At 37.6% G+C, this 23,090-nt stretch overlaps 1 protein-coding gene across 1 annotated transcript; it reads right to left on the bottom strand.

The window, feature by feature from the left end:
- Positions 1–3,484: 3,484 nt before the first annotated feature.
- Positions 3,485–22,436, bottom strand: LOC114653076 (protein FAM200A-like). Its single transcript, XM_051928756.1, has 3 exons — positions 21,638–22,436; positions 13,475–13,601; positions 3,485–3,669 (listed from the first exon to the last, which is right to left on the bottom strand). The coding sequence occupies exons 1-3, from the start codon at positions 22,385–22,387 to the stop codon at positions 3,485–3,487; spliced, it is 1,062 nt and encodes a 353-aa protein (XP_051784716.1). The 5' UTR covers positions 22,388–22,436.
- Positions 22,437–23,090: the final 654 nt, after the last annotated feature.

Below are 23,090 nucleotides of genomic sequence, written 5' to 3'. Positions count from 1 at the left end.
GTGTCAGTAATGCATTAATCTGACTGAAGCAGCTATTGCATTTTTTCAAGTCTGTTATTCAGTCTTTCCTCGTTTTTCATAACAACACCATAGGAGTAGTTACTGTAAGGAATCACACCTCAAAATCAATGTTTAAGCCTATTATACATTATACTATATAATATAAATTTTTGTTAATCTTATTTCTGCAGCATTAAGAATATAAACCACATGTTCCAGAAGACTTTTCAATGCTTCATTTTTGTAAATATATGCCAATTTACATTAATAATACAATTTCTGTTTTTCTGTATTTTGCCCATATATCTGTCAGGAATTCTAAGTGTTACTGAAATAAGAACTGGATAGGCAATGTTGCTAGTTGTCTAAATAACTACTGATCTGGAGAAGAGGCCCCTCTTGGTCAAATGTTATTCACCTGTGCTTTATTTCTATAGTTTGGGCTTTACTGCAATGGAATTTCAGTCTTACAAATCTGATATTTTCAATGTGAAACAGTAACATTTATTATATATATTATTATTACATTAGAATTTATTATAATATAAAAACAATCAGTTTTTTTTATTGATTTATGCTGTCTGGCCTTTTATAGTAAAACCACACTCTGTAAATACATTCTATTTAAAGGTTCTATTAAAAAAATTCAAATTTAATGAATACAAATTGTAACAATAACAAGAATTATAATAACATACATTAACAAGAGGTCACCTTCTTATAAAAGTAAAACAAAAAAGGATATAGATGTTGTTTCTGGATGGGAAGCTCTCGCTTTTTACTTTCTGTGAATTATGTGCTGAGCAGGTAATTATACAATGCTTTATTAGAGTAAACAATGAAAGAAATATGGAGGAAGAACAATGACTAGGAATCAACTGAAATATGCTCCACCTGCTTGGGATAATTAATATTTTGAAGTGAAGTCAAATGCTTCAGTTCATACATCATATAAGGAACTATCCATCCATCCATCCATCCATCCATTTTCTAACCCACTGAATCCGAACACAGGGTCACGGGGGTCTGCTGGAGCCAATCCCAGCCAACACAGGGCACAAGGCAGGAAACAATCCTGGGCAGGGTGCCAACCCACTGCAGTATAAGGAACTAACATAATGAAAAAAAAAAAACTAAAAATATCATCTAAGAAGTGAGACATCACAAATGCATACAATTTTCCATAAAAGAGAGAATAAGACTTTAGAAGGAATTGTAACTGACAACATCTGTAAAAGGAAGCTAAAACAGGAGCACAACACAACAGCACAACAGATCATGTATATTATCGGGACGGAAAAGAATAGGACAAAGACACATTCATTGTAAAACTTGACTCTGTCATTAAAAAGGGGGCAGTTATGACACCATATAATTTAGTACCAGAGAAAAAAAAAATTTTGATTAATTGCAACTTAACAGACAATTATATCCAGTTGTGCTAAAGTTGAGGAAGCCATGAGAGGATACTTCCTATGGTCTGCAGATGTTAAAGACAATTCGCATTCAGTGAAATCCGCCTTCACCCAACAAATTCCATCCTTCACCTTCCTAATGTTATGTTTACATGGTGAAATCAAGACGCTTCTATAAACTCAGCCTGAACAAGCTATCTTTGTTCTTCACTTACTTTGCGAATACCTGGCTTAAGAAATGTGCCATGGTATCTTACATACACCGCGAGGATTGATTTCTTTTGTTTTGAAAATGAAAGGAGGAGATCAAACTGCATATCTTTCTCCATCTCTATGCATCATTTGGAACAATGTGACAGGGATGTTCTAACTAGGTGCTCAAAGTTCAACAAAACCATAGCTCTATGGATGACAGTGGTATACATATACTGTATCCACACGATATGAAAGGCAGAATGACACACCTCAGACTCCAAATTAAAAATTAGAAAGACCTGTGGTATTAGAACAGAGAGTCCAACCAGTACTTGGACCTCAAATTCAGGAAGAACAAAACAGTTTTTTATGACTGTGGAGTAGTGGACCAAATCTTTTTACTCTTGTACTCTGTGATAGTCATTGTGAGTTTCTATGCTATAGTTTGCCAGGCTGATAACATAATTTCAAGAATGGCCCACCAAATCAACGGCTCAGTTATGGTACACACTCTAAACACTGACTAGGTCTGAAAATGAGATTCAGTCTTTTTGCACTAGACTTTGAAGGTAAAACAAGAATTAAGCAGTAGAACTAAGAAGAGAAACATTTGACTTACCAGTCATTTCTATCATCCTCTAATAAAGAAAATCAAAATAATGAAATTGTGAAATATGTTTTTATACAGGGTTTACTTGGATCCGAAACATGGGACGAAAGGGACTTCAGAATATAACTGTTGTTTCTTCAGATTATGAGCTGGTTAGTGTGCTTTATGCATGTAGTTCACATGCTTATATATCTGGGAAGTACCTGCTGGGTTAAGGATAAAGAGACCTGATACTTACAAATAGGCGATTTATTAGAGGATGAAAAATAAGTGTACCTATTTTTAATTTATAGTCTATTTTTCTTCCTGGAGAGAAAATCATTTTAGTAAATTAAATTAATTTTGTTGTTTCCTTAATCAAGTCACCTTATAATTTCCTTTCATGATCTGAAACCATTGTTAGTTTAGCATTTTTGTGTCTAAAAATTATTGTTATAAAATGTATAACAACAGTTAACAACAGCAGTGCCAATGATTTGCACCTATACAGGCATTTTGAAAATGAAGCTGAACAATGCAAGGAAATATGTATTTGTAAGAAGGTACTTTCTTACAATTAAATGAAAGTGGCACAAAATACAGAATGTTGGTGAATATGTTGTCATTACATCATTCAAAAGGATTTTGATTTATTGGTCTGAATTAACTGCTTACCACTATTAGCTCTTCATTTGATATCTGCAAATGGAGGTAATGGTGATTTGACTTTGACATAAGCGAAGTTGCCACTCTGGTGGGAAAGGTGGAAATGAGATGACAATTTCACAATATCTATATTTAATGAAAGTGCTCTTGAGGTGCAACATTTTTTTAATAAACTCATAGGAATTGTGTTGTGTTAGCAGACTTTAAATTCCTTTTTTTTTTGGCTGTCATGTTCCTTTTTAAAGATCAAATCTGTGTCACATAAGTAAAAAATAATCGCTGTTGAACTGTACAATAAAATAGTTTAAGAGAAGCAAATCTCTATTTAAAATGCCAACTTAATAGGTAACTTACTGTCATAGTGACAGTACAATCAAACTCATTACATAAAACAATAAACATATAAATTAAAAAACTGATTGACCTAATATAATCACAAAATTAAATCAAAGTATAATGATTATCTTTAATCAGTTACCCACGATTCCTGTTTATTGCATCCTCTCAAACATGTGCAAAGAATGCAGCATCACCACCCCAATCAATGTGTGCCTTCAGAGACATTTGGTAAATGAAATATAGTGAAAGGTAACCCCTTTTATTGCAATAAAAAAAAAACTCAGTTAACGGCTTTTAGCTCTTGATTGGACTTGTAGAAGGTCTGTCCCCCTACTAGAGCCTGCTTGGAGTCTGATGCCACCTTCCAGGAATGGGCTGACTTTATAGGGCTGAGACCAGAAGGGATGGAGTTTTCTCGGTGCGGTGGGCTTGAGTCAGTTGTCCTTCTTGGGTATTTTTTATTAGCTGTGGAGGAGGAAGGAGAAGATAATGTTAGCTTCAGAACCCCCTATCGATTCGGGGTGAAACTGCTTACCCTATCAGAGCCAGGGAGGTGGTCCCCAGATGTGCATGCGTGGCACTGTATGTGTGTGTATATATTGTCATGGATGGCCGGCGAGAGTTTCAGGCCCTCACCCCCAGGCCACCAGGAGGAGCTCTCCTGACAGCATGGACGTGCCCCGAAGTCCAGCAGGGCCTCATGGACTTTGTAGTTTTTATACACAGCCCTTCTGGATACCTTGGGGACCACCGGGAGTCGCTGTAGGGAGGCTCGTGGACTCGTATATGCCCTATAACCTGGAAGTACGTCCTGGTCATGTGAACAGGAGAAATGACGTACTTCCAGGTTGAAGAAAAGGACTTTTACCCTGACCCGGAAGTAATAAGGACTTGAGGACTGTTGGGCAGAAACACCTCCGGGTCAGGGGTAATAAAAGGACTCTGGGAAAGCCCAGACACTGAGCTGAGCTGGGAGGTAGGGTGGCGAAGTGTCTGGGAGAGGAGGATTGGTATTTATGATTGGTTTATTGATTATATGAGTAGTGTGGAGTGGGGGGTGCTTTGTGCACGTTATTATTGTACAATAAATAATAATTGTACTTTTACCTGGTGTTTGGAGTTGGATCAAGAGGTCGATACAAGCCTCTACTGCTACAATATATATATATATATTTGCATAGTTTACTAGCAAATAAAGCAAAGAGTACACGACACGTGTTTCGCCCTCATTTGGGCTTATCAGGCGTACACACTCTACTGCTCCCTCCTCGGGGAATCGAACCTCGGACGTCAGCGTCAGAGACGAAGCCCCTTTACACTGCGCCACGGCATGTGGTTCATTTATTTGACAGCCTGTAGGTCCGGAGTAATTGCATTCATTGTATTCGTAGTCTGAGTCTCAATGACCTGAATTGTGTGGGTGGTTACACACAATTCAGGTCATCAACACTCAGACTACGAATGCAATGAATATATAATATTCACAGCGCATCACTTTTTCCACGTTTTGTTATGTTACAGCCTTATTCCAAAATGGATTACATTCATTTTTTTCCTCAGAATTCTACACACGACACCCCATAATGACAATGTGAAAAAAGTTTACTTGAGATTTTTGCAAATTTCTTAAAAATAAAAAAATTGAGAAAACACATGTACATAAGTATTCACAGCCTTTGCCATGAAGCTCAAAATTGAGCTCAGGTGCATCCTGTTTCCCCTGATCATCCTTGAGATGTTTCTGCAGCTTAACTGGAGTCCACCTGTGGTAAATTCAGTTGATTGGACATGATTTGGAAAGGCACACACCTGTCTATATAAGGTCCCACAGTTGACAGTTCATGTCAGAGAAAAACCAAGCATGAAGTCAAAGGAATTGTCTGTAGACCTCTGAGACAGGATTGTCTCGAGGCACAAACCTGGGGAAGGTTACAGAAAACTTTCTGCTGCTTTGAAGGTCCCAATGAGCACAGTGGCCTCCATCTTCCGTAAGTGGAAGAAGTTCGAAACCACCAGGACTCTTCTTAGAGCTGGCCGGCCATTAAACTGAGCGATCAGGGGAGAAGGGCCTTAGTCAGGGAGGTGACCAAGAACCTGATGGTCACTTTGTCAGAGCTCCAGAGGTCCTCTGTGGAGAGAGGAGAACCTTCCAGAAGGACAACCATCTCTGCAGCAATCCACCAATCAGGCCTGTATGGTAGAGTGGCCAAACGGAAGCCACTCCTTAGTAAAAGGCACATGGCAGCCCGCCTGGAGTTTGCCAAAAGGCACCTGAAGGACTCTCAGACCATGAGAAAGAAAATTCTCTGGTCTGATGAGACAAAGATTGAACTCTTTGGTGTGAATGCCAGGCGTCACGTTTGGAGGAAACCAGGCACCGCTCATCACCAGGCCAATACCATCCCTACAGTGAAGCATGGTGGTGGCAGCATCATGCTGTGGGGATGTTTTTCAGCGGCACGGACTGGGAGACTAGTCAGGATAAAGGGAAAGATGACTGCAGCAATGTACAGAGACATCCCGGATGAAAACCTGCTCCAGAGCGCTCTTGACCTCAGACTGGGGCGACGGTTCATCTTTCAGCAGGACAACGACCCTAAGCACACAGCCAAGATATCAAAGGAGTGGCTTCAGGACAACTCTGTGAATGTCCTTGAGTGGCCCAGCCAGAGCCCAGACTTGAATCCGATCGAACATCTCTGGAGAGATCTTAAAATGGCTGTGCACCGACGCTTCCCATCCAACCTGATAGAGCCTGAGAGGTGCTGTAAAGAGGAATGGGCGAAACTGGCCAGGGATAGGTGTGCCAAGCTTGTGGCATCATATTCAAAAAGACTTGAGGCTGTAATTGCTGCCAAAGGTGCATCGACAAAGTATTGAGCAAAGGCTGTGAATACTTATGTACATGGGATTTCTCAGTTTTTTTATTTTTAATAAATTTGCAAAAACCTCAAGTAAACTTTTTTCACGTTGTCATTATGGGGTGTTGTATGCAGAATTCTGAGGAAAAAAATGAATTCAATCCATTTTGGAATAAGGCTGTAACATAACAAAATGTGGAAAAAGTGATGCGCTGTGAATACTTTCAGGATGCACTGTATATATATATATATATATATATATATATATATATATATATATATATATATATATTATATTGTGATATATAGCCAGAACACCACCAGACAGAGACCACTTGTTTATAAAAAAGCACACGTTTATTTCTTCCAAACACAGTCCCACACAGCACACAGTGCTTCCAAGCACTAAACAACTTTAACACGGGCCTCTTCCCAAATGTCCTTGGGCCGCCTTTCCTTTCTCCACGGGATCTTCATCCTGCTGCCACTCCCGACTCTAGCTCCCCGACTGTAGTAAGGTGGCCCCTTTTATGTTCACCCGGACGTGCTCCAGGTGCTTGATGACGCTCTTCCGGCAGCACTTCCTGGTGTGGCGGTAGTGCTGCTCTTGCACCTGGAAGCACTCCAGGCGCCCCTGGAAGACTCTCCTTCCATCTTCCTGGGTGTGGCGGAAGTGAATGTTTCCCGGGCTCCATCAGGCTCTGGGTGTCCCTTGGCGGTGGCCTCTGGCCCCAACGGGCTTGAGCCTCTTTGCTCCTCTCCCATGGTCCTCTGCAGATCCAGGGCGGTTACCCCCTCATGGCCCGGAGGACGTAAACGCCACGTAAACGATATCATCAGCATTTTTGTCACCATTCAACATGACCTGACCACATTCTGAGTGATGTTTGTCTTTGTGTATGACTGTGTGTCAGGATGTATGTTTATGGACAAGATAATTCAAAAGTGAATGACTCAATCTGAATGCAACTTGATACAGTTAATATCACTATAAAATGCTACACACCTATTGATTTTGAGACAGAGATAATGGTTTGAATTTTTTGGGCACAATGGTCCAAAATATTTCACTGCTAAAATCATAGCTTTATGGGTTTTTTTTTTGTAAAAATGATAGAGAAGAAAAGACACATGGTTAGGCTGGCTAAATTCAAACTGGAGAGATATGTCTTCATAATGGTACAAAAGAAATGATCAAGGTGTAACTTATTTAGGTAAGAAAAGCAACATATTAAAATACTGTACTTTTATGCCACTTTTTAAGATTAACAGTTGATATGTGCAGTGATATTGATTCTTCACTTTTCAAAGGTAGTCCAAACTAAATCATTTTATTTGATTAAAGGGCTGGTTTTAATTTAAAATGTGGTTTACACTTAGTTTTCTGAATCAGTGTAAAACATTCAGTATATTTAAAGCTGTTATTTAAGTGTTAAAAGGAATTTTAATGTCTCATTACATTAATTTGTTTAGGAATAATAGTTGCACCATACGAAAGTGAATCAGGTGGTATGCTGAAATTATATTTTTTAGTTAAAAATGTATTCTAAGTAAAAATTAATATCTTATTATTTCCTTCAGCAAGTAATATACTCAGTTCAAATTCAATTGCTAAAAGTGAATGTTTCAGAAGATGAAAACAGCAGCTTACTACAGATCTTGGCTTAATGTTGTGTGTGGGTGACTGCATTCCTACTGATTCACCTGCAGAACAGCAACACATTTTAATATTAACAGCATGCATTCTGCAAGATTAAATCTGAACATTGAACACACAGAACAAAGTTAATTAGCATACTTTAAAGAAACAGCAGCCAGACTCTGGCAGTGTGCAATAGAGCTCTATTGCTCTTTAATGTCTATGAGGAACAGAATTCAATTGCACATTTCAAATATTCCACGAAACCAGTGCAGATGCATTTAACAGATTGCAATTCTTTGTGTGTGTGTGTGTGTGTGTATGTGTGCATATTCAAACTGAGGAAGGTTATCAGGGGCAGAGAGGGCAACACACTGGCTTAGAACAACAGAGAGAGTCACTCATGACTTGAGAGAGATGTAATGTTTAGCAAGCATACAATCCAAATAAAGTTTAACATTCCAATTTTCCCCAGACTAGAGACCAGAGTTTTTTGAAGCATCAGAAAAGAAAAAAATCAACAAGGCAGTTTAAAAAGCAGAGGTATAGATTAAAAAAAAGAAAATACAATACAAGACCCCTCAATGCATAAATAACTAGCAGCAAACTAACTTTAATAGTTCTAAATGAGTAAACATGCAGTGAGATTAGATTGTCAACATGATTTGACTGATGATGTTAGGATCGGTATCAGTAAAACTGAATCAACCTATGAAGTATCATGCAGTGGTTCTCAAAGTACTTGGAACAAGGACCACTTTGTCAAAGTCAAAGATATTAATGACCACCCATGGACAACTATGTAAATTCTGCATTAAAATTAACACATTCTTTTTTTCTGCATGTAAAAAGTACTGTACAAACCGGTGAAAATATGAAGTGTTGGCACCCAAACTCAAACACTATGTTAGTAAGCCTGAACAGGAATGTTTATTGGAAAGTGCCTGTATTACCTCCACTGTTATTCATTAAGATGCCCTAAAGAAAGACAACAAAGCCTATCATGAATAGGACTGAGACTTGTCAAACATGGATTGCTCCTCAGTCTCTATGTTTCAAGCTAATTCTCAAACTGGTAGTCTTTGACCTACCATGCTGGCTCAGAGTGCAAGACTGGAACAAAAGTAAAACGTTTTTGTCATCTGCAGGAAAGTCAGACAGAGTGCTCTATGGTCATGGAGTAGTTTCATGTGGCCTAATCAGCAAAAACGTTATCCTAAGAAAGATGACTAAGTCAGCCTTTGAAAACCACTATGTTAAAGATGTGGATCATTAAATTGATCGAGAGTAAAGTATGCTTTCGAACTTGAGTTGAATCTAATTACAGGTAGTCCCCAGGTTATGGACACCCAACCTACAAACAGGGCCGCAGCTGCGACGCATGCACCTCAGTAACTGCCGCTCCATCATCTTCAGCACGGGGACGCTACAAGCGGTGGCTGAACAGAGGCTGGAGGGGGTCGATTTCGCTGCTTGCGCAGTGTAGTGTCCGTTGGGTTTCACTGCCCGCCCCCCGCTGCAAGTGGTGACCCTGTTGTGGCTGAACGGAGGCCATTGAGGGTGAACGGGGAGGCGGGGGGTAGCATTGTAGTGTGCCTCGGATGGCTGCGTGTTGAATGGGGGCAGTGGTGCGGCGGGATACTGCAGGCAACATACTGTAGTGGAGGTGACTGTGATGTGGGCTGGTGATGAACCACCCCTCGCTGCCCCCATTCATTCTCAATAGCAAGCCTGCTTGTACTGTTACGCACATAGCAGGAAGTTGTCTCTTGTCAGTACAGGGTGGTCCCAATCTAATTGTGCAGATCAGATTGTCTGGATGACTTTGATTTATGTGGGGACGATTCCAGTTCGGCGCGAAGACAATTCTTCGTGTTGTCAGTTCGCACACTTCTCGATGGTCTGGGATTTTTCGGTTGATTTTCTATGTAATAAACTGAATAAGTTATAGCGTAATGAAAATTGCATAATTAGATCTGGACCACCCTATACATCAGACGTGTTGACGACTGGTGCCTAATCTGCTGTGATAGCTGTACAGTGCTGTACAGAAGAGCTCATCTTAACCTTTTGTCTTCACCCTTCAAGAATGTCTCTGAAATACAAATCTGATGCAAGTGCTGGTGCTACAGTAAAGAAGAGAAAAACCATCACCATTGAAAATAAAGTAGAAATAATAAAAAGGTCAGAAAGAGGTGAAACTCTATCATTCATTGGCAGAGCACTTGGTTACAGTCGGTCAACAATAACATTTATTAAAGTAATGCACCTGTTCCGACTTACATACAAATTCAACTTAAATACAAACCTACAGTCCCTATCTCGTACGTAACCCCGGGACTGCCTGTATTGACACAGCTTGAAGAACAAACCTTGCATGTACTGGTGCAAATCACTGGCACTGTTGTTGTCAAATTACATTCTTTTAAAATATTTATTAACAATACTTCTCAATCAGACAGAAAGATACTGAACTAACAATGGTGTCAATGCAAAGGCATAAAGCAAACTGGATGTTCATTAAGAGTTTAATGACCAGTCCTTATAATGAAGAAGGCTTTAGAAGATGTCAATTATTCAGCAGCTTGGTGTTAGGAATCTGTTAGAGTCACATTTATGGTTGTTCTAATTATTTTTTTGTGCAAAATTAATTATTTTTGCATTGTCTTGTTGCGTTAATAGTGTGCCACTATTTTGTAGGTCTAGTTGCTATTTGGTGTGTGTTTGCTAGGTGCACGATTCATGTTCCACGTGTCATGTTACACCAAGGTGGCTATGACTTAACAGATTACATTTAGGTATTTTTGAAAATTATCTCTACTTCATTGAATTTGGTTATGTCTGGTTATTCTCTTGTTTCACCATTAAAACTTAGTTTGAATATTTGCTAATAATATTCCACCAAATTAAGTAATACTATTCAATATGAGGCAAATGATGATGGCAGCTAAAATTTACTGTTGGAATAATTGTTTTGTAAGCCAGAGGCAAACTTATGAAGGAATACAATAAAGTACTGGAAGCCAGTGAAGGTAAGCAAGATGAGGGGTGCTACAATCGTTACTTTGGACCTGTGTTGGTAGAATTATGTTTATTCCCATCCTTCACTGTCTACTAGGAGGCAGCACATGATCCTTAACTGAAACAGAAGGGACAGAGTTGTCTATAAGCTTCAGTGGTCACTTCAATGCTTACTGATATGGTGGCCATGAAGTTTTAGAGTAGTAGCTCTAGACAAAAGCAAGTGGTATGTTAGCCCTGTGAGTCAGGATCTGTCAATTCAATGGAGCAAACTCAAAATGTAGAAGGAAAGTAGTTTCAAAAGAGAAAGAGCGATGGAGAAAGATGGACAGGAAAGATACTTGGTAAACAGATAAGTGGCAATCCTCACTATTAGACAATAATTCAAGTCTATTTAAAGGATGGATTTATGTTGCTTTTGTGTTTTTCTTTTTTACCATCTCTCCTTTTATAACTGCCCTCCCTCTGCTTTATGTTTAATTCTCTTTTAATATGAAGGACTTTTTGACATACAAAACTTTGTACATCCAAAGTGGGAGAAATTTGAGGCAGGGCTCTTACATTTACATTCAGTAGCTAGTATTATTTCTGCAATAGATAAATTAAGTGGCAATATATACCCTAAAATAAATGGTCATCTTTGTGACTAGTGAAGATCCATATTAAAATCTCCATAAAAAGGAAAAAAAACTCAGTTGCAAGTGGCCGAGAAATTCTGCCACATGGTAACCAGGCTAATGTTACCTCGTTAAACCTTTGTGTAGTTCTAGTCCTGCTTCATCTTTTGTTTTTCAGTAAACAACTTTAATAAATGGCCCCTCTTTGGAGATCATGATGATTTTACTCTAACTCATTTTAACAGCACTGAAGTAAACACATTCATATTTTATGTGCAGGAATGTTCAGTCATAGAAGTAAGCAGATTTCCATTAATGAATAATAGACTTTGTGCTTTCATCTTCAGATATACAAAATATGCGCCTTCATACTACTTCACACATTTCTAGAGTGGCTGCCCTTTAAGCAGATTGTCATTTACACCTAGTTCTTACTTCACGCTGGGTTTTACACTAGTGAGAGATTCTCAGAAATGATTATCATATCTCTGGTATCTGGGCATTTCATAGCCATATTGCTTGAAGCAGTATTGGTTTCAACTATGCAGACTTGAAAAGGTTTCTGACTACATTTATTATAGAAGAAACTGATGTTATAAAATGTAGTCTAATTTTAAATTTATGCATGTAATGTTTTGATTTTTTTTACTTCACATTTAAAAAAATAATGAGGACTGACAGCCCATTCATTTCTTGCTTTTACCTTGTGCTTGTGGTTGCTGGCACAAGTTCTGTTCTCAGCAATGTGATATAGAAATGCATAGTGGGTTAGAAAACAGTGAAATATATGAAAACATCAAATTAGCAATGAAAAATAAATTAAAAGCATTGCTTTCTGCTTTGGTTTGTATGACTTGAGCATTTTACTGCTACGCTCAGTGTCCACTTTATTAGGTATGCACTAGATATTTATTAATAAAGCTAGATATTTGTGAGCAGCATGATTACAAAGACTACAGATTTGTGTAGCTTTGACTGCAGCCTGATAGTAGCTGTCGAACCTTACTGATTTAGAGTATCAGAAAGTGTAAGATTGCAAATTTTTTTTAACTTCCCCATATTTCATTTATGGAGGAAGTACTCCTTTTCATGGAAAAAAATGTGACTTAAACACGGGGCTTAAAACAGTTCCTCACATTCCTGCTGTCTGATGGGAACTGAAGTACTCTCGGTAGCACTGCAACACAATACCCTACATGCATAACCTGACTTCAGTTTTGTATTTTTACGGGTCACAGGTAACAACAAAATAACAAATATGAACAGGGGGGCCTCATACTGTTCTCAACATGATCACTGTCAGTATCAAGGTTCAGGAATTGCTGTCACCCTTGTCATCTTCAATGAGGTGATGCCAATATCAGAAAATCATCGACGACTATGATATTGCTACAATTGAATAGTTGTCTATTAAACTCTTTCTCAGATCGTTTTGATTTAAAGGAAGTATCTAGCATGCTGTTCTAGCATCGAGCTCTATCCGACCAATGAAATGCTTGCACATATATGCCTTCCAGTCCAGCCTTTAGAAGAGCTTCAGCCATTTTGCTACAATATTTTCTTTTAAATTCAGTAGCAGGCAGTGGCATATGACACTATGGAATTTTGGTAAAATGTATTTTAAGGGAGAACCCCCTTCACCCCCATATTTTTGCACCTTGCTCTTGACACAGAAGACCAAAAGGTGTTGAATTGCAATGGGTTAAGGAATACTGCACTCAGACGGACTGGAAAAACATAGCCAGGTCTGGTGACTACTGATGTCTGAAGGTTTATTTTGACTACTTTTTAATCTTTCTCTTCATCTTTTCTAGCTTCTCTATGGGGATAATATGCTTGATCCACCTTCTCCAAACAGCTCATTCCTTCACATTCTCTCCAGTCAAGCTCTTCTCCTTCAGTTCTTCTTTTACTTCATCCAGCCACATCGTCTTTGGCCTCTCTCACCTTTCTGTCTCCCTGTACTTCTAATCCCATTACTCTTTTGCCCACGTATTCATTGTCTTTTCTTATCATGTGCGCACACCATTTCAGTCTGGTTTCTTGTACTTTCTTAGCTATCTCTTAAACGTTTGTTGTACCTCTGAACGACTCATTTCTTATTCTGTCCTTTTTTGTACCTCCACACTTACCTCTCAACATTCCTAATTTTGCCACAATCAACTTCTTCTTCTGTTCTCCCTTTACTGTCCATGTCTCAATTCCATACATCATTACTGGTCTTGCCCCGGTCTGAAAAACCTTACTTTTAACCTTCACCTTAATTTTTTGATCACACAATACTCCTAAAAATTTATCTTGACTGGTGGACAACAATGTTGCAAAAACCCAGTCCTTACAGGTGTCCACAATGCAGATTGGTAGTAACAATAAAATAGCATATAGTTTGTTTTCACAGTACATATTAGGGCTTATGAACGGAGTACTGCAGCATGTGAATGCCACAGGGTGCTTTTAACATTGGTGTCAACCAGGTACATCAGTTTGTGGTAGTAGAGTAGCCATCGTTGGTTTTTAGATCAGTAATGCCACATGTGACAAATCTAGGAAATCACGGAAACGGTTGCTGGAATTTAACAATAAATTTGTCATAATATAATGAAATCTCCATCCACAAATATCTTAATCTCATCAGGCATCGATAGATAGAAATAAATACAAGTTTTTTAAATTGAGTTCCAAAATTAGCTAATTGTTACAACGTGGGAGACACATTAGTAATGAAACATGAGTTCACTGATGTTGTACCTCTAACTACTTTTTAGCCAGTTGTTCATGTAAGCAAATATATTTAAGACTGTCTTCAGATATCAGGTTTTCTTCAACAACCTGATGATATACACACATATAATAACATTTTCATTTCCTATTACAAAATTAAACTTTACCTTGGCTTTTCTTTAGCATGTCATAGTTAGGTGAAGTTGCTTAACCGAGATGGAGTAGCTTCACTGAAATAGCCCACCTATGCTGAGTTTATCCATCTTTGGAAAAGAGATGAGGACTGTTTCAAGCAAATTAAAAGAAAAGATTTTTAAGAGAGGTTTCAGCTTTTTCATTGGATTTTTTTTTTTCAAAATCATCATGACTGCCATCAAATTGCACTTTAAATTGTCCATCTTGTACATAATTAAGACACTGAGGCAATAAACTTAAGGGCTGCCACATTTTGTTCAACAGCTTCTTGTATTTTCTTGCAAAGGACTTTCCTAGATATTGAAATTTTTGCTTTCACTACTTTTCAAAGATGCATCTTTTTCCTTTCTGAATTGATTATTTCTTTTTAAATGTTCTTTATGTTTGAAACAGGCTTCAGCACTAGTGAATTTATGCCAAAAGAACTCAAAAAGGTCCCATATTAAGAACACTGGGTGACAGCAGTATACATGTGTAATGCACCCAGTAATTAATCAGTACTGTATATGTTTTTGAACATTCTACTTTGTAAATAAAAGCATTTGTTTGCTGTTTAAAGCCTATCATCTTGTCTAAATTTGATTTATAAAGCAAGCTTTTCCATTACACAAAGCAAGCCTATTTAAAAGAAAACAGCATATACAATAACAACACAGAAAGTGATCAATTCAATACGAGTTCATCCCTTTCCCTTACATCTCAAACTGTGCTAATTTAATTACTTTGCAGGTAAAAGATCTCCCAATGACTGTGTGTGTATGTGTGACTGTCCCCTGTGATGGACAAACACTTTGTCCAGGGTTGATCAGTACTGCTGGGATTGACTGTAGTTCACAGTGATTCTTCAATTAAATTGAACTTATTTAGTAAATGGATGATTGAATGGATATGTCCCTTCAACTTATGTATGGTATTCTTTAATGATAAAATTCATCATTTTAAGCTCAGTGTGGTCTTAGTTTTGACCAGTTACACATGCTGCTGCTGTTCACTCCCTAAACAAAAGACGTTTCAATGTTTTGTTTTTTTAAATCACATTCCCAGAAGATAAGCCCTATTATTCAATAAGCCTGTATTAAACCCTAGGCAAGTGCCTTTGGCAGTCTACAAATAGGAAAAAAAAAACAAATTAGCATCTCGATTGAAATAATGCAATGAACTACAATTAATCAAATCATTAACTAGCCCTATTTGAAAAGAAAAACAAATTGCAGACAAAAACCCTAGCTCTCTAGAGCTTTACAAGTAAGAACATTTGTTAAATATAACACCAGGGAATTATGCTGTTATTAAAAATAAGATGTAAGAATGTATTTTCATAAAATAAATGAGTAACTGGTACAATGCCATGAATTGCTCATGCTTTAAAAAGAAGATATACATACATATATATGTATGTATGTGTATATATATATATATATATATATATATATATATATATATATATATAGTATGTACAGTATATGTATGTACTGTATATATCTCATCTCACAAACATTTTTAATTTTTTTGTTCTAATTAGCAGGATCTAAAAATAAAAGCTCACCCAATTACTCTGTTTTAACAAATGCTCAGAGTGCAAAGAAAGAGACTGTCATCTACATAATTTCTGTCAGTACATAACTTTGTTATGCATGTAACATAAAGTCACCTTTGTATATTATGCAGTTTCTTAGTATACAGTTTGCTATATTTAAACTTATACTTACTGCATATATATTTAGTTAAACTACATTTTCATTCAGCACTGTTAACAGTAATTTCTCACTATGTTAAGGCTGATTGATTTTAATAAATCCCCTATTAAAAATAACACACTGTGTTGCCTCTTTTTTGCCTATTATCACCATTAGCCTGCCCCTCCAAGTAGTTAATCATGTTTCTGCAACTCAATATATTGTATATACCAAGTAGATTTGGTCAAAGGGTTTAGTGCAGGGGTTCCCAAACTTTTTTCGCCCCTTTTACCCTGTGACAGATTTTCGAAAGTAAATTTACCCCCACATTTTGTTCAGTAATCTGAGCTTATACATCTACTATAATAAAGACATCAACAAAGGGGTCATTTTAAGATGCTGTTTTTAATATTTTTATTTAAGTTCAAATAACAATAACAATATTATTAGCATAAAATTATGCTACTGTATTTCACTTATTTAAAATCAAACAACGATACCAGAATGAAGCACACTGAGTCCACAAGAACACATGAATCAGTCAGACTCTGGTTCTTGCTCTTCACTTATGATTTTAGATATTTTTGGCACAGTTGTTGAAAGAGCAAGTCTAATGTTGTCTTTGGGAAATAATTGAGATCTTCGTGACTTTACATTTTTAAGCAAACAATTTACCCCCAGTTGGGAAATCCTGGTTAAGTGGTTGTTCTGTCAAACATTAGAACTGGAAAGACTACTGACCTAAAAGAATATTGGTATCATACATGGCATTTTCTAGTAACTCATAAAAAATGCGCTTCTGGAATTTAACACACTACAATCAGTAGAGTTTACAGAAAAGGTCCAATAAAAAATTCTCCTCGTTAATAAGAGAGATTGGCCAGAGTTATTCAGAAAGGTCATATGTACTCAAATTATAGCTCTTTACAACACTGGTCCCCAGAAGGACATTTTTGAAAGCAATGCCTAGAAGCAGATGAAGATGAAGAAGCAGAAGACAAGACAAGTCCCACTCCTATCACCTAAGAAATTTAAGATAGGTGTACAATAAGAATGTGATCACCAAACCTACATGACTGAAGATAGGAAAAATGTCATCTGGTCTGATAAATCTCATTTATTGTTGTGAAATGCAGGTGGTAGAGTAAGGATTTAACATAAACCACATGAATCAATGAATCTGTTGTGCATTGTGTTAAAAGTATGGCCTGGTAGCCCTGGTTAATGGTGTAGGAAATGTATTTGCATGTAGTAGTCCTGTTAGTGCCAACTACATCTTGCCCTATCATTTTTGCTGACCATATGGATTCTTTTACGGTCACAGTTGACACTTTATTAAACAGAAGTTTCCAGCACTATAATGCATCATTTCAGAAAACATTTCTCATGTCAGGCTGGTTGCAACAACATGACAGTGAATTCAACTTGCTTTAATAGTCTGTACAGACCACTCATCTCTTAAATATTTGCTATGAGTGTGCACAATACTATTGGGTCAACATGGACTAAAATTCATACGGAATGTTTCCAGCACCTTGTTGAAGTTTTGCCTTGGATAATTCAGACTGTTCTGGAGGCAAAACTGAGGACTTACACAACACTAGTGATCACTCAGCTATTGTATTTATTTGCATTATACATTACTACACTACGATATTTCATTTATGTGGATAATTCAAAAGGTCATACACATGATATATACAGTATATATATATATATATATAATTTATAGTGCCTTGATATAAATGTATTCATTTTCAGACTGTGGTGCCCTTAGTATGCATGGTATGTGAAGTGGTTGGCGCAGTGGTTAGTGCTGCAGTCTCACAGCTTCACTGTTTGAAGGGAGTATGCACATATTCAGTGTGTCTGTTTGGACACTCCAATTTTCCTCCTTTTTCCTTGACCTGATGTGAGTGTGCCCTGTCCAGAACTGTTTCCTGCCTTGTGCCCAGTGCTTCTGATGTGACCCTGAACTGGATTCAGCTTACTTGATAGTGGATAGATGGTATTGTAGAGGGCACTCTGAAAATAACACTCAAAACCCTTAGCTGGTTAAACAGATTTCTTTTATTTTCTAGTTGTTAATTGGTAAAAAAAAAAAAAAACTGCCAAAATTGTTTTGTATCTGTGGAATACTTTTAATTGAACTTTTATGTACTGGGTTTCTCTTTAGCAGTTTGGTTTGTTTATATTCAATATGTCAGTATAAAGTTGTATTGAGCTAGAGGTAAAAAGGTTTTTGACTGCGACATAATTTCCATTAAGTTTTGAGATAAAAGGTTTCAAGGAGTGTTTATTGTTTATATTACTCAACAGGCTTGCCCACAGTCCGTGAAATGCTTTTAAGTCATTTTTTTCCCAAGACTAATCTTTGGCATTAGTCTCAGCGACAGAACTCTGCTTCTTTATGCTGCTCCTTTTGTGCCGACACCAATAGCTATTGTCTCAAATTGTGCAGTATGCACTGATCCATTTAGAAAATACATGAAGTGAATCAAAAACACTTGAAAAGTGTTAAGTTCATCATGCAGCTACACTTAAGTTTATGCAAAGAATGATTTTAAATGTCAAATAGTCTTCTAGACAGGATTTTCCTCATGCATTGTTTTACATATATTACATGGTAAGATGCTTGTCACATTGATATGGGATACATTGGGAACGATGCATTAGTCACATTTGTTGGATTGTGCATAACGGTTTAATTGAGCTACATTCCCTGAAACAAAGCTATTTACTTTGGTCATTTTTTTTTTCATGTGTATGTTAATAATGAATAATTAGGTGACTCCAGAGAAATTTTCAATTATTAGTTTTAATATTAGAAGTTTTCAATTATTAGTTTTGTATCACTAAAAACAGTTTTATCCATCATTTAAATCCTTGTTGCTGGGTTAGGCTTTGGCACTCAATGATATTAAGCATGATGAAGTGCATATTAAATTGAGCTGAAGTTTTAATATATAAGTCAGTGTTATCGGGGTGGGGGGGGGGGGGGGTATTGGGTGTACAGTTTATTTATTACGAACATGTTCTTCTTAAGTTTGCATATGCTGGATTTATGTCCAAGTGTCTGTTGATGGCGTTCTCATTTGATAACCAGGATTCAGCCAGCTCTCTGGCACTTTTAGTACTGGCCTTAAATTTTACTTGTACATTGTCCCAGTTAAATGTATGTCCTGTTGATTTAGTATGCGTACAGATCAATGATAGTGAGTGCTTTCCTCCGTACAGCGTTGCGATGTTCCTGTATACGTGTTGCAATTCTTTTTGAAGTTTGTCCTATGTATATCGCTGAGCAAGAACTGCATGGAATGCTATAAACTGCATTTCATGTTTCAGCTGTCGATTTCTTGTTTTAGCATTAAAGAGGACCGTGCACAAATTGTTCGTGGGTTTGTGTGCTATTCTGACGCCTGACTTGGCCAGGATGTGCACTGTACCTTCAGACACCTTGTGGTGATACGGAGTGAGTGCCAGGTGGGGTGGGGGTTCTGATTCAAGTCGATTGTTTGCTGAGTTTTTTGGTGTCTTCTGTGTAAGCTCCGATTAATGAATGTTTTTGAGTATCCATTTGAAGTGAAAAGATGGAAGAGATAGTGTCTCTCATACATTTTTGTTTCCTTCGTATTACAATGGGTGTGGACTCTTCTGAATAGAGTTCTAACACAGCTCCGTTTATGAGATACCGGGTGGTTGCTGGTGAAGTGTAATATCTTGTCTACGTAGCATTCTTTACGGTAAACACTTGTGGTAAGGGTGGCGACATTATTTCTTTCAATGTATATGTCCAGGAAGCTGATGTGTCGGTTAATTTCTTTTTCCATTGTGAATTGGGTCGCAGGGAATATTGTGTTGATGTGGTTGTGGAATTCATTCAGCTGGTCATTTTTTAGTATGATGAATGTGTCGTCTATTGTATCACAGACCTTCTCTTCCATATATATATATATATATATATATATATATATATATATATATATATATATATATATATATATATATATATCTATACTAATTAATAAAAGGCAAAGCCCTCACTGACTGACTGACTGACTGACTGACTGACTCAGTCATCACTAATTCTCCAACTTCCCGTGTAGATGGAAGGCTGAAATTTAGCAGGCTCATTCCTTACAGCTTACTTACAAAAGTTAGGCAGGTTTCATTTCGAAATTCTACGTGTAATGGTCATAACTGGAACCTGTTTTTTGTCCATATACTCTAATGGAGGAGGCGGAGTCACGTATTGCGTCATCACGCCTCCTACGTAATCACTTGAACTAAAAACAAGGAAGAGATTTACAGCACGAGTCAAACGCGGGAACGAAGGTAAATGACGTTAATTTTTGAGTGTCTTTTAATACTGTGTAAGCACACATATTAACACATGTGCAATTAAACGTGTGCATTTACGGGGTGATTTCTCAGGCTTAAAACCTCGCCTTTTATCAAACGCGGGAACAAAGGTAAATGACGTTAATTTTTGAGTGTCTTTTAATACTGTGTAAGCATACATATTAACACATGTGCAATTAAACGTGTGCATTTACGGGGTGATTTCTCATGCTTAAAAGCTCGCCTTTTATTAAAATATGTAAATGCTAACTGTTTTCATTCTGAAGGGCACAAACCACGTTGGATTTTGTAATGATAGTTGATTAGTAAGGTCTATTAAGGCAGGGGTTCTCAAACTTTTTCAGTCCTGGGACCCCTTTACAAGCCATACAATATTCACGGACCCCTGATGCGGCCTGATTTGTCAACCCAAATTATAATAGCATAGCCACAGGCATAAAGTGTAAACTTCTTTTATCTGAAGTCGACTTTATAAAATAAATCATTCTTTGTAGTCATATCATAACAACACTAACTATTGACAGTCAATGATACAGTGTCATACGACAGTCACAGGACTAAAACCTGCTTAGCAAAAACAAAAAATGCAAAACAACTACAACTACAATATTTAGTGCTTAATACTCATACTGCATAACTACAATACAACATTGTTCATTTAATAATAAAGAATAAGACTATTAATTTTATGGCTCCCTACCAGTGGTAAACGTTTTAATTATTTAATATGTTCAAATGTATTACAAATACAATTACATTAGACTCTGATACTCATAGAAACTAATGAGATGTGTGGGCTTGCTTTTGTCGGCAGAGAAGGTCTATCCTTGGTGAGATTTTTGATAGACACACTCGAATGTCATCTTCCACCTGGAGACGTGATCTAAACTTAGATTTTATCACAGCTAATGCTGAGAACGATGCTTCGCACTGGTAGGTAGTTGCAAATGGGACCAGCACAGTCAGTGCTCTCTCAGCTAAAAGCGTATACTCGTTCCTAACGTTGCACCAAAACGCGGTCAATGTTTGTTCTTGAAATTTAAGTTTGAGACTTCTGTCACTAGACAATTCAGCCAACTGTTCTTCTTCCTTCCTGGTCAAGTTGGTAAGCTGACAACTGAATGGATTTCTGATCCAGTCATAATCTGCAATGTTATCTGTTGGAAAGTACCTGTCAAAGTATTCTTCCATCGCCGACAAATGGTCAAAGATATCTGTTGCCAAGTTATCAATGGCCATATTGTTTTCATTCAGAAATTCAGTTAACAGTTCAAACATATCACAGCTTTTATTTTGTACTCGTGTCTTCCATATTCTCAACTTTTTCTTGAAGGCAGTTACCTTGTCTGTTGTTTTCAACATGCTTGAATCTCTGCCTTGCAGTGATGTGTTAAGTGCATTAAGTTGACAAAAGATATCAGCCAGGTAAGCCAATTTTGCAAGCCATACATTATCTGAAACAAACTTCACCAGCTCTGAGTTTTTGTCCATCAAAAATGATGCCAGTTCACTGCGAAGCTCGAAGACACGTTGAAGTACCTTTCCGCGTGACAACCAGCGAACCTCTGTGTGTAGCAGCAGATGTCGATGATCTGAGCCGCTTTCTTCGCACAGTGCAGCAAACAGTCGTCCGTTCAACGGTCTGCACTTTATCCAATTAACTAGTTTAATGCATGTATTTAGCACTTCACCGAAGGATTCATTTAAATTCTTACTAGCAAGAGCTTCGCGATGAATCATGCAATGTGTGGAAATAATATTCGGAGAAACAGTTCGTACGCGTGCAACAACCCCACTTTTATGACCTGTCATTGCTGCAGCTCCGTCCGTACAAATTCCAATACAGCTGGACCACTCAAGCTTGTTAGCAATGAAGAAATCATTTAGCATTGCAAATAAATCTTCACCTGTCGTTCTAAGTGGCACAGGTTTGCAGAACAGAAAGTCCTCGACCACATCATTGTCAAAGCAATATCTAACGTAGACCAGTAACTGCGCTTGGCCTGCAATATCGGTACTTTCGTCCAACTGTATGGCAAATGTACTGCTTTGTAGGCGCTCAACCAATTGTAATTGGATGTCATTGGACATGTCGCAAATTCGCCTTCTGATGGTATCGTTTGATACTGGTATAGACAGTAATTTTCGGCTGCTTTCTTTTCCTAACATTTATCTCGCATATTTCTAAAGCCGCTGGCATAATCAAACTCTCCGCAACCATGTGTGCTTTTTTGCTCTTAGCTATTCGCATTGCCATAATATACGAAGCCTTAAGAGCTTTTTCATTCACTGTTGTCGCAGTGCTAATAATTTTCTGCTGATTTGCATACACTTCTGCTCGACGTTTGAAGAAATCAACGGGTTTGTCTTTTAGTTCATTATGCTTTGTTACAAGATGGCGCTTCAGTTTAGCAGGTTTCAAACTTTCGTTCGATAACACGTTTAAACAAATGACACATTGTGGCTGATCACTGTTGTCTTTGTATGGTATAAATCCGAATTGTAAATATTCAGGATCATATTTACGTAATTTTGCCTTACGCGGTGCAGACTCTCTTTCGGCATCATGTCTCAGTTCATCGCCACTATTTCCATTACCCCCGTGCTCTTCTTCAGATATCCGCTTACGCTTCAAATATTTATCCATACGTTAGTTGGGCGTACGAAAAACAATTTAACAAGCAAGAATTACCACTGTATAACTTAATAATTAATCATAAACTGTGCCCTGCCTGGGGTTTGTTTTCTGCCTTGCGCCCTGTGTTGTCTGGGATTGGCTCCAGCAGACCCCTGT

This window comes from Erpetoichthys calabaricus, chromosome 6 (genome assembly GCF_900747795.2).
Source record: "Erpetoichthys calabaricus chromosome 6, fErpCal1.3, whole genome shotgun sequence".
NCBI classification, from domain to species: domain Eukaryota; kingdom Metazoa; phylum Chordata; class Cladistia; order Polypteriformes; family Polypteridae; genus Erpetoichthys; species Erpetoichthys calabaricus.
The sequence above is the reverse complement of the archived record's forward strand: the minus strand, read 5'-3'. Positions and strand labels throughout refer to the sequence as shown.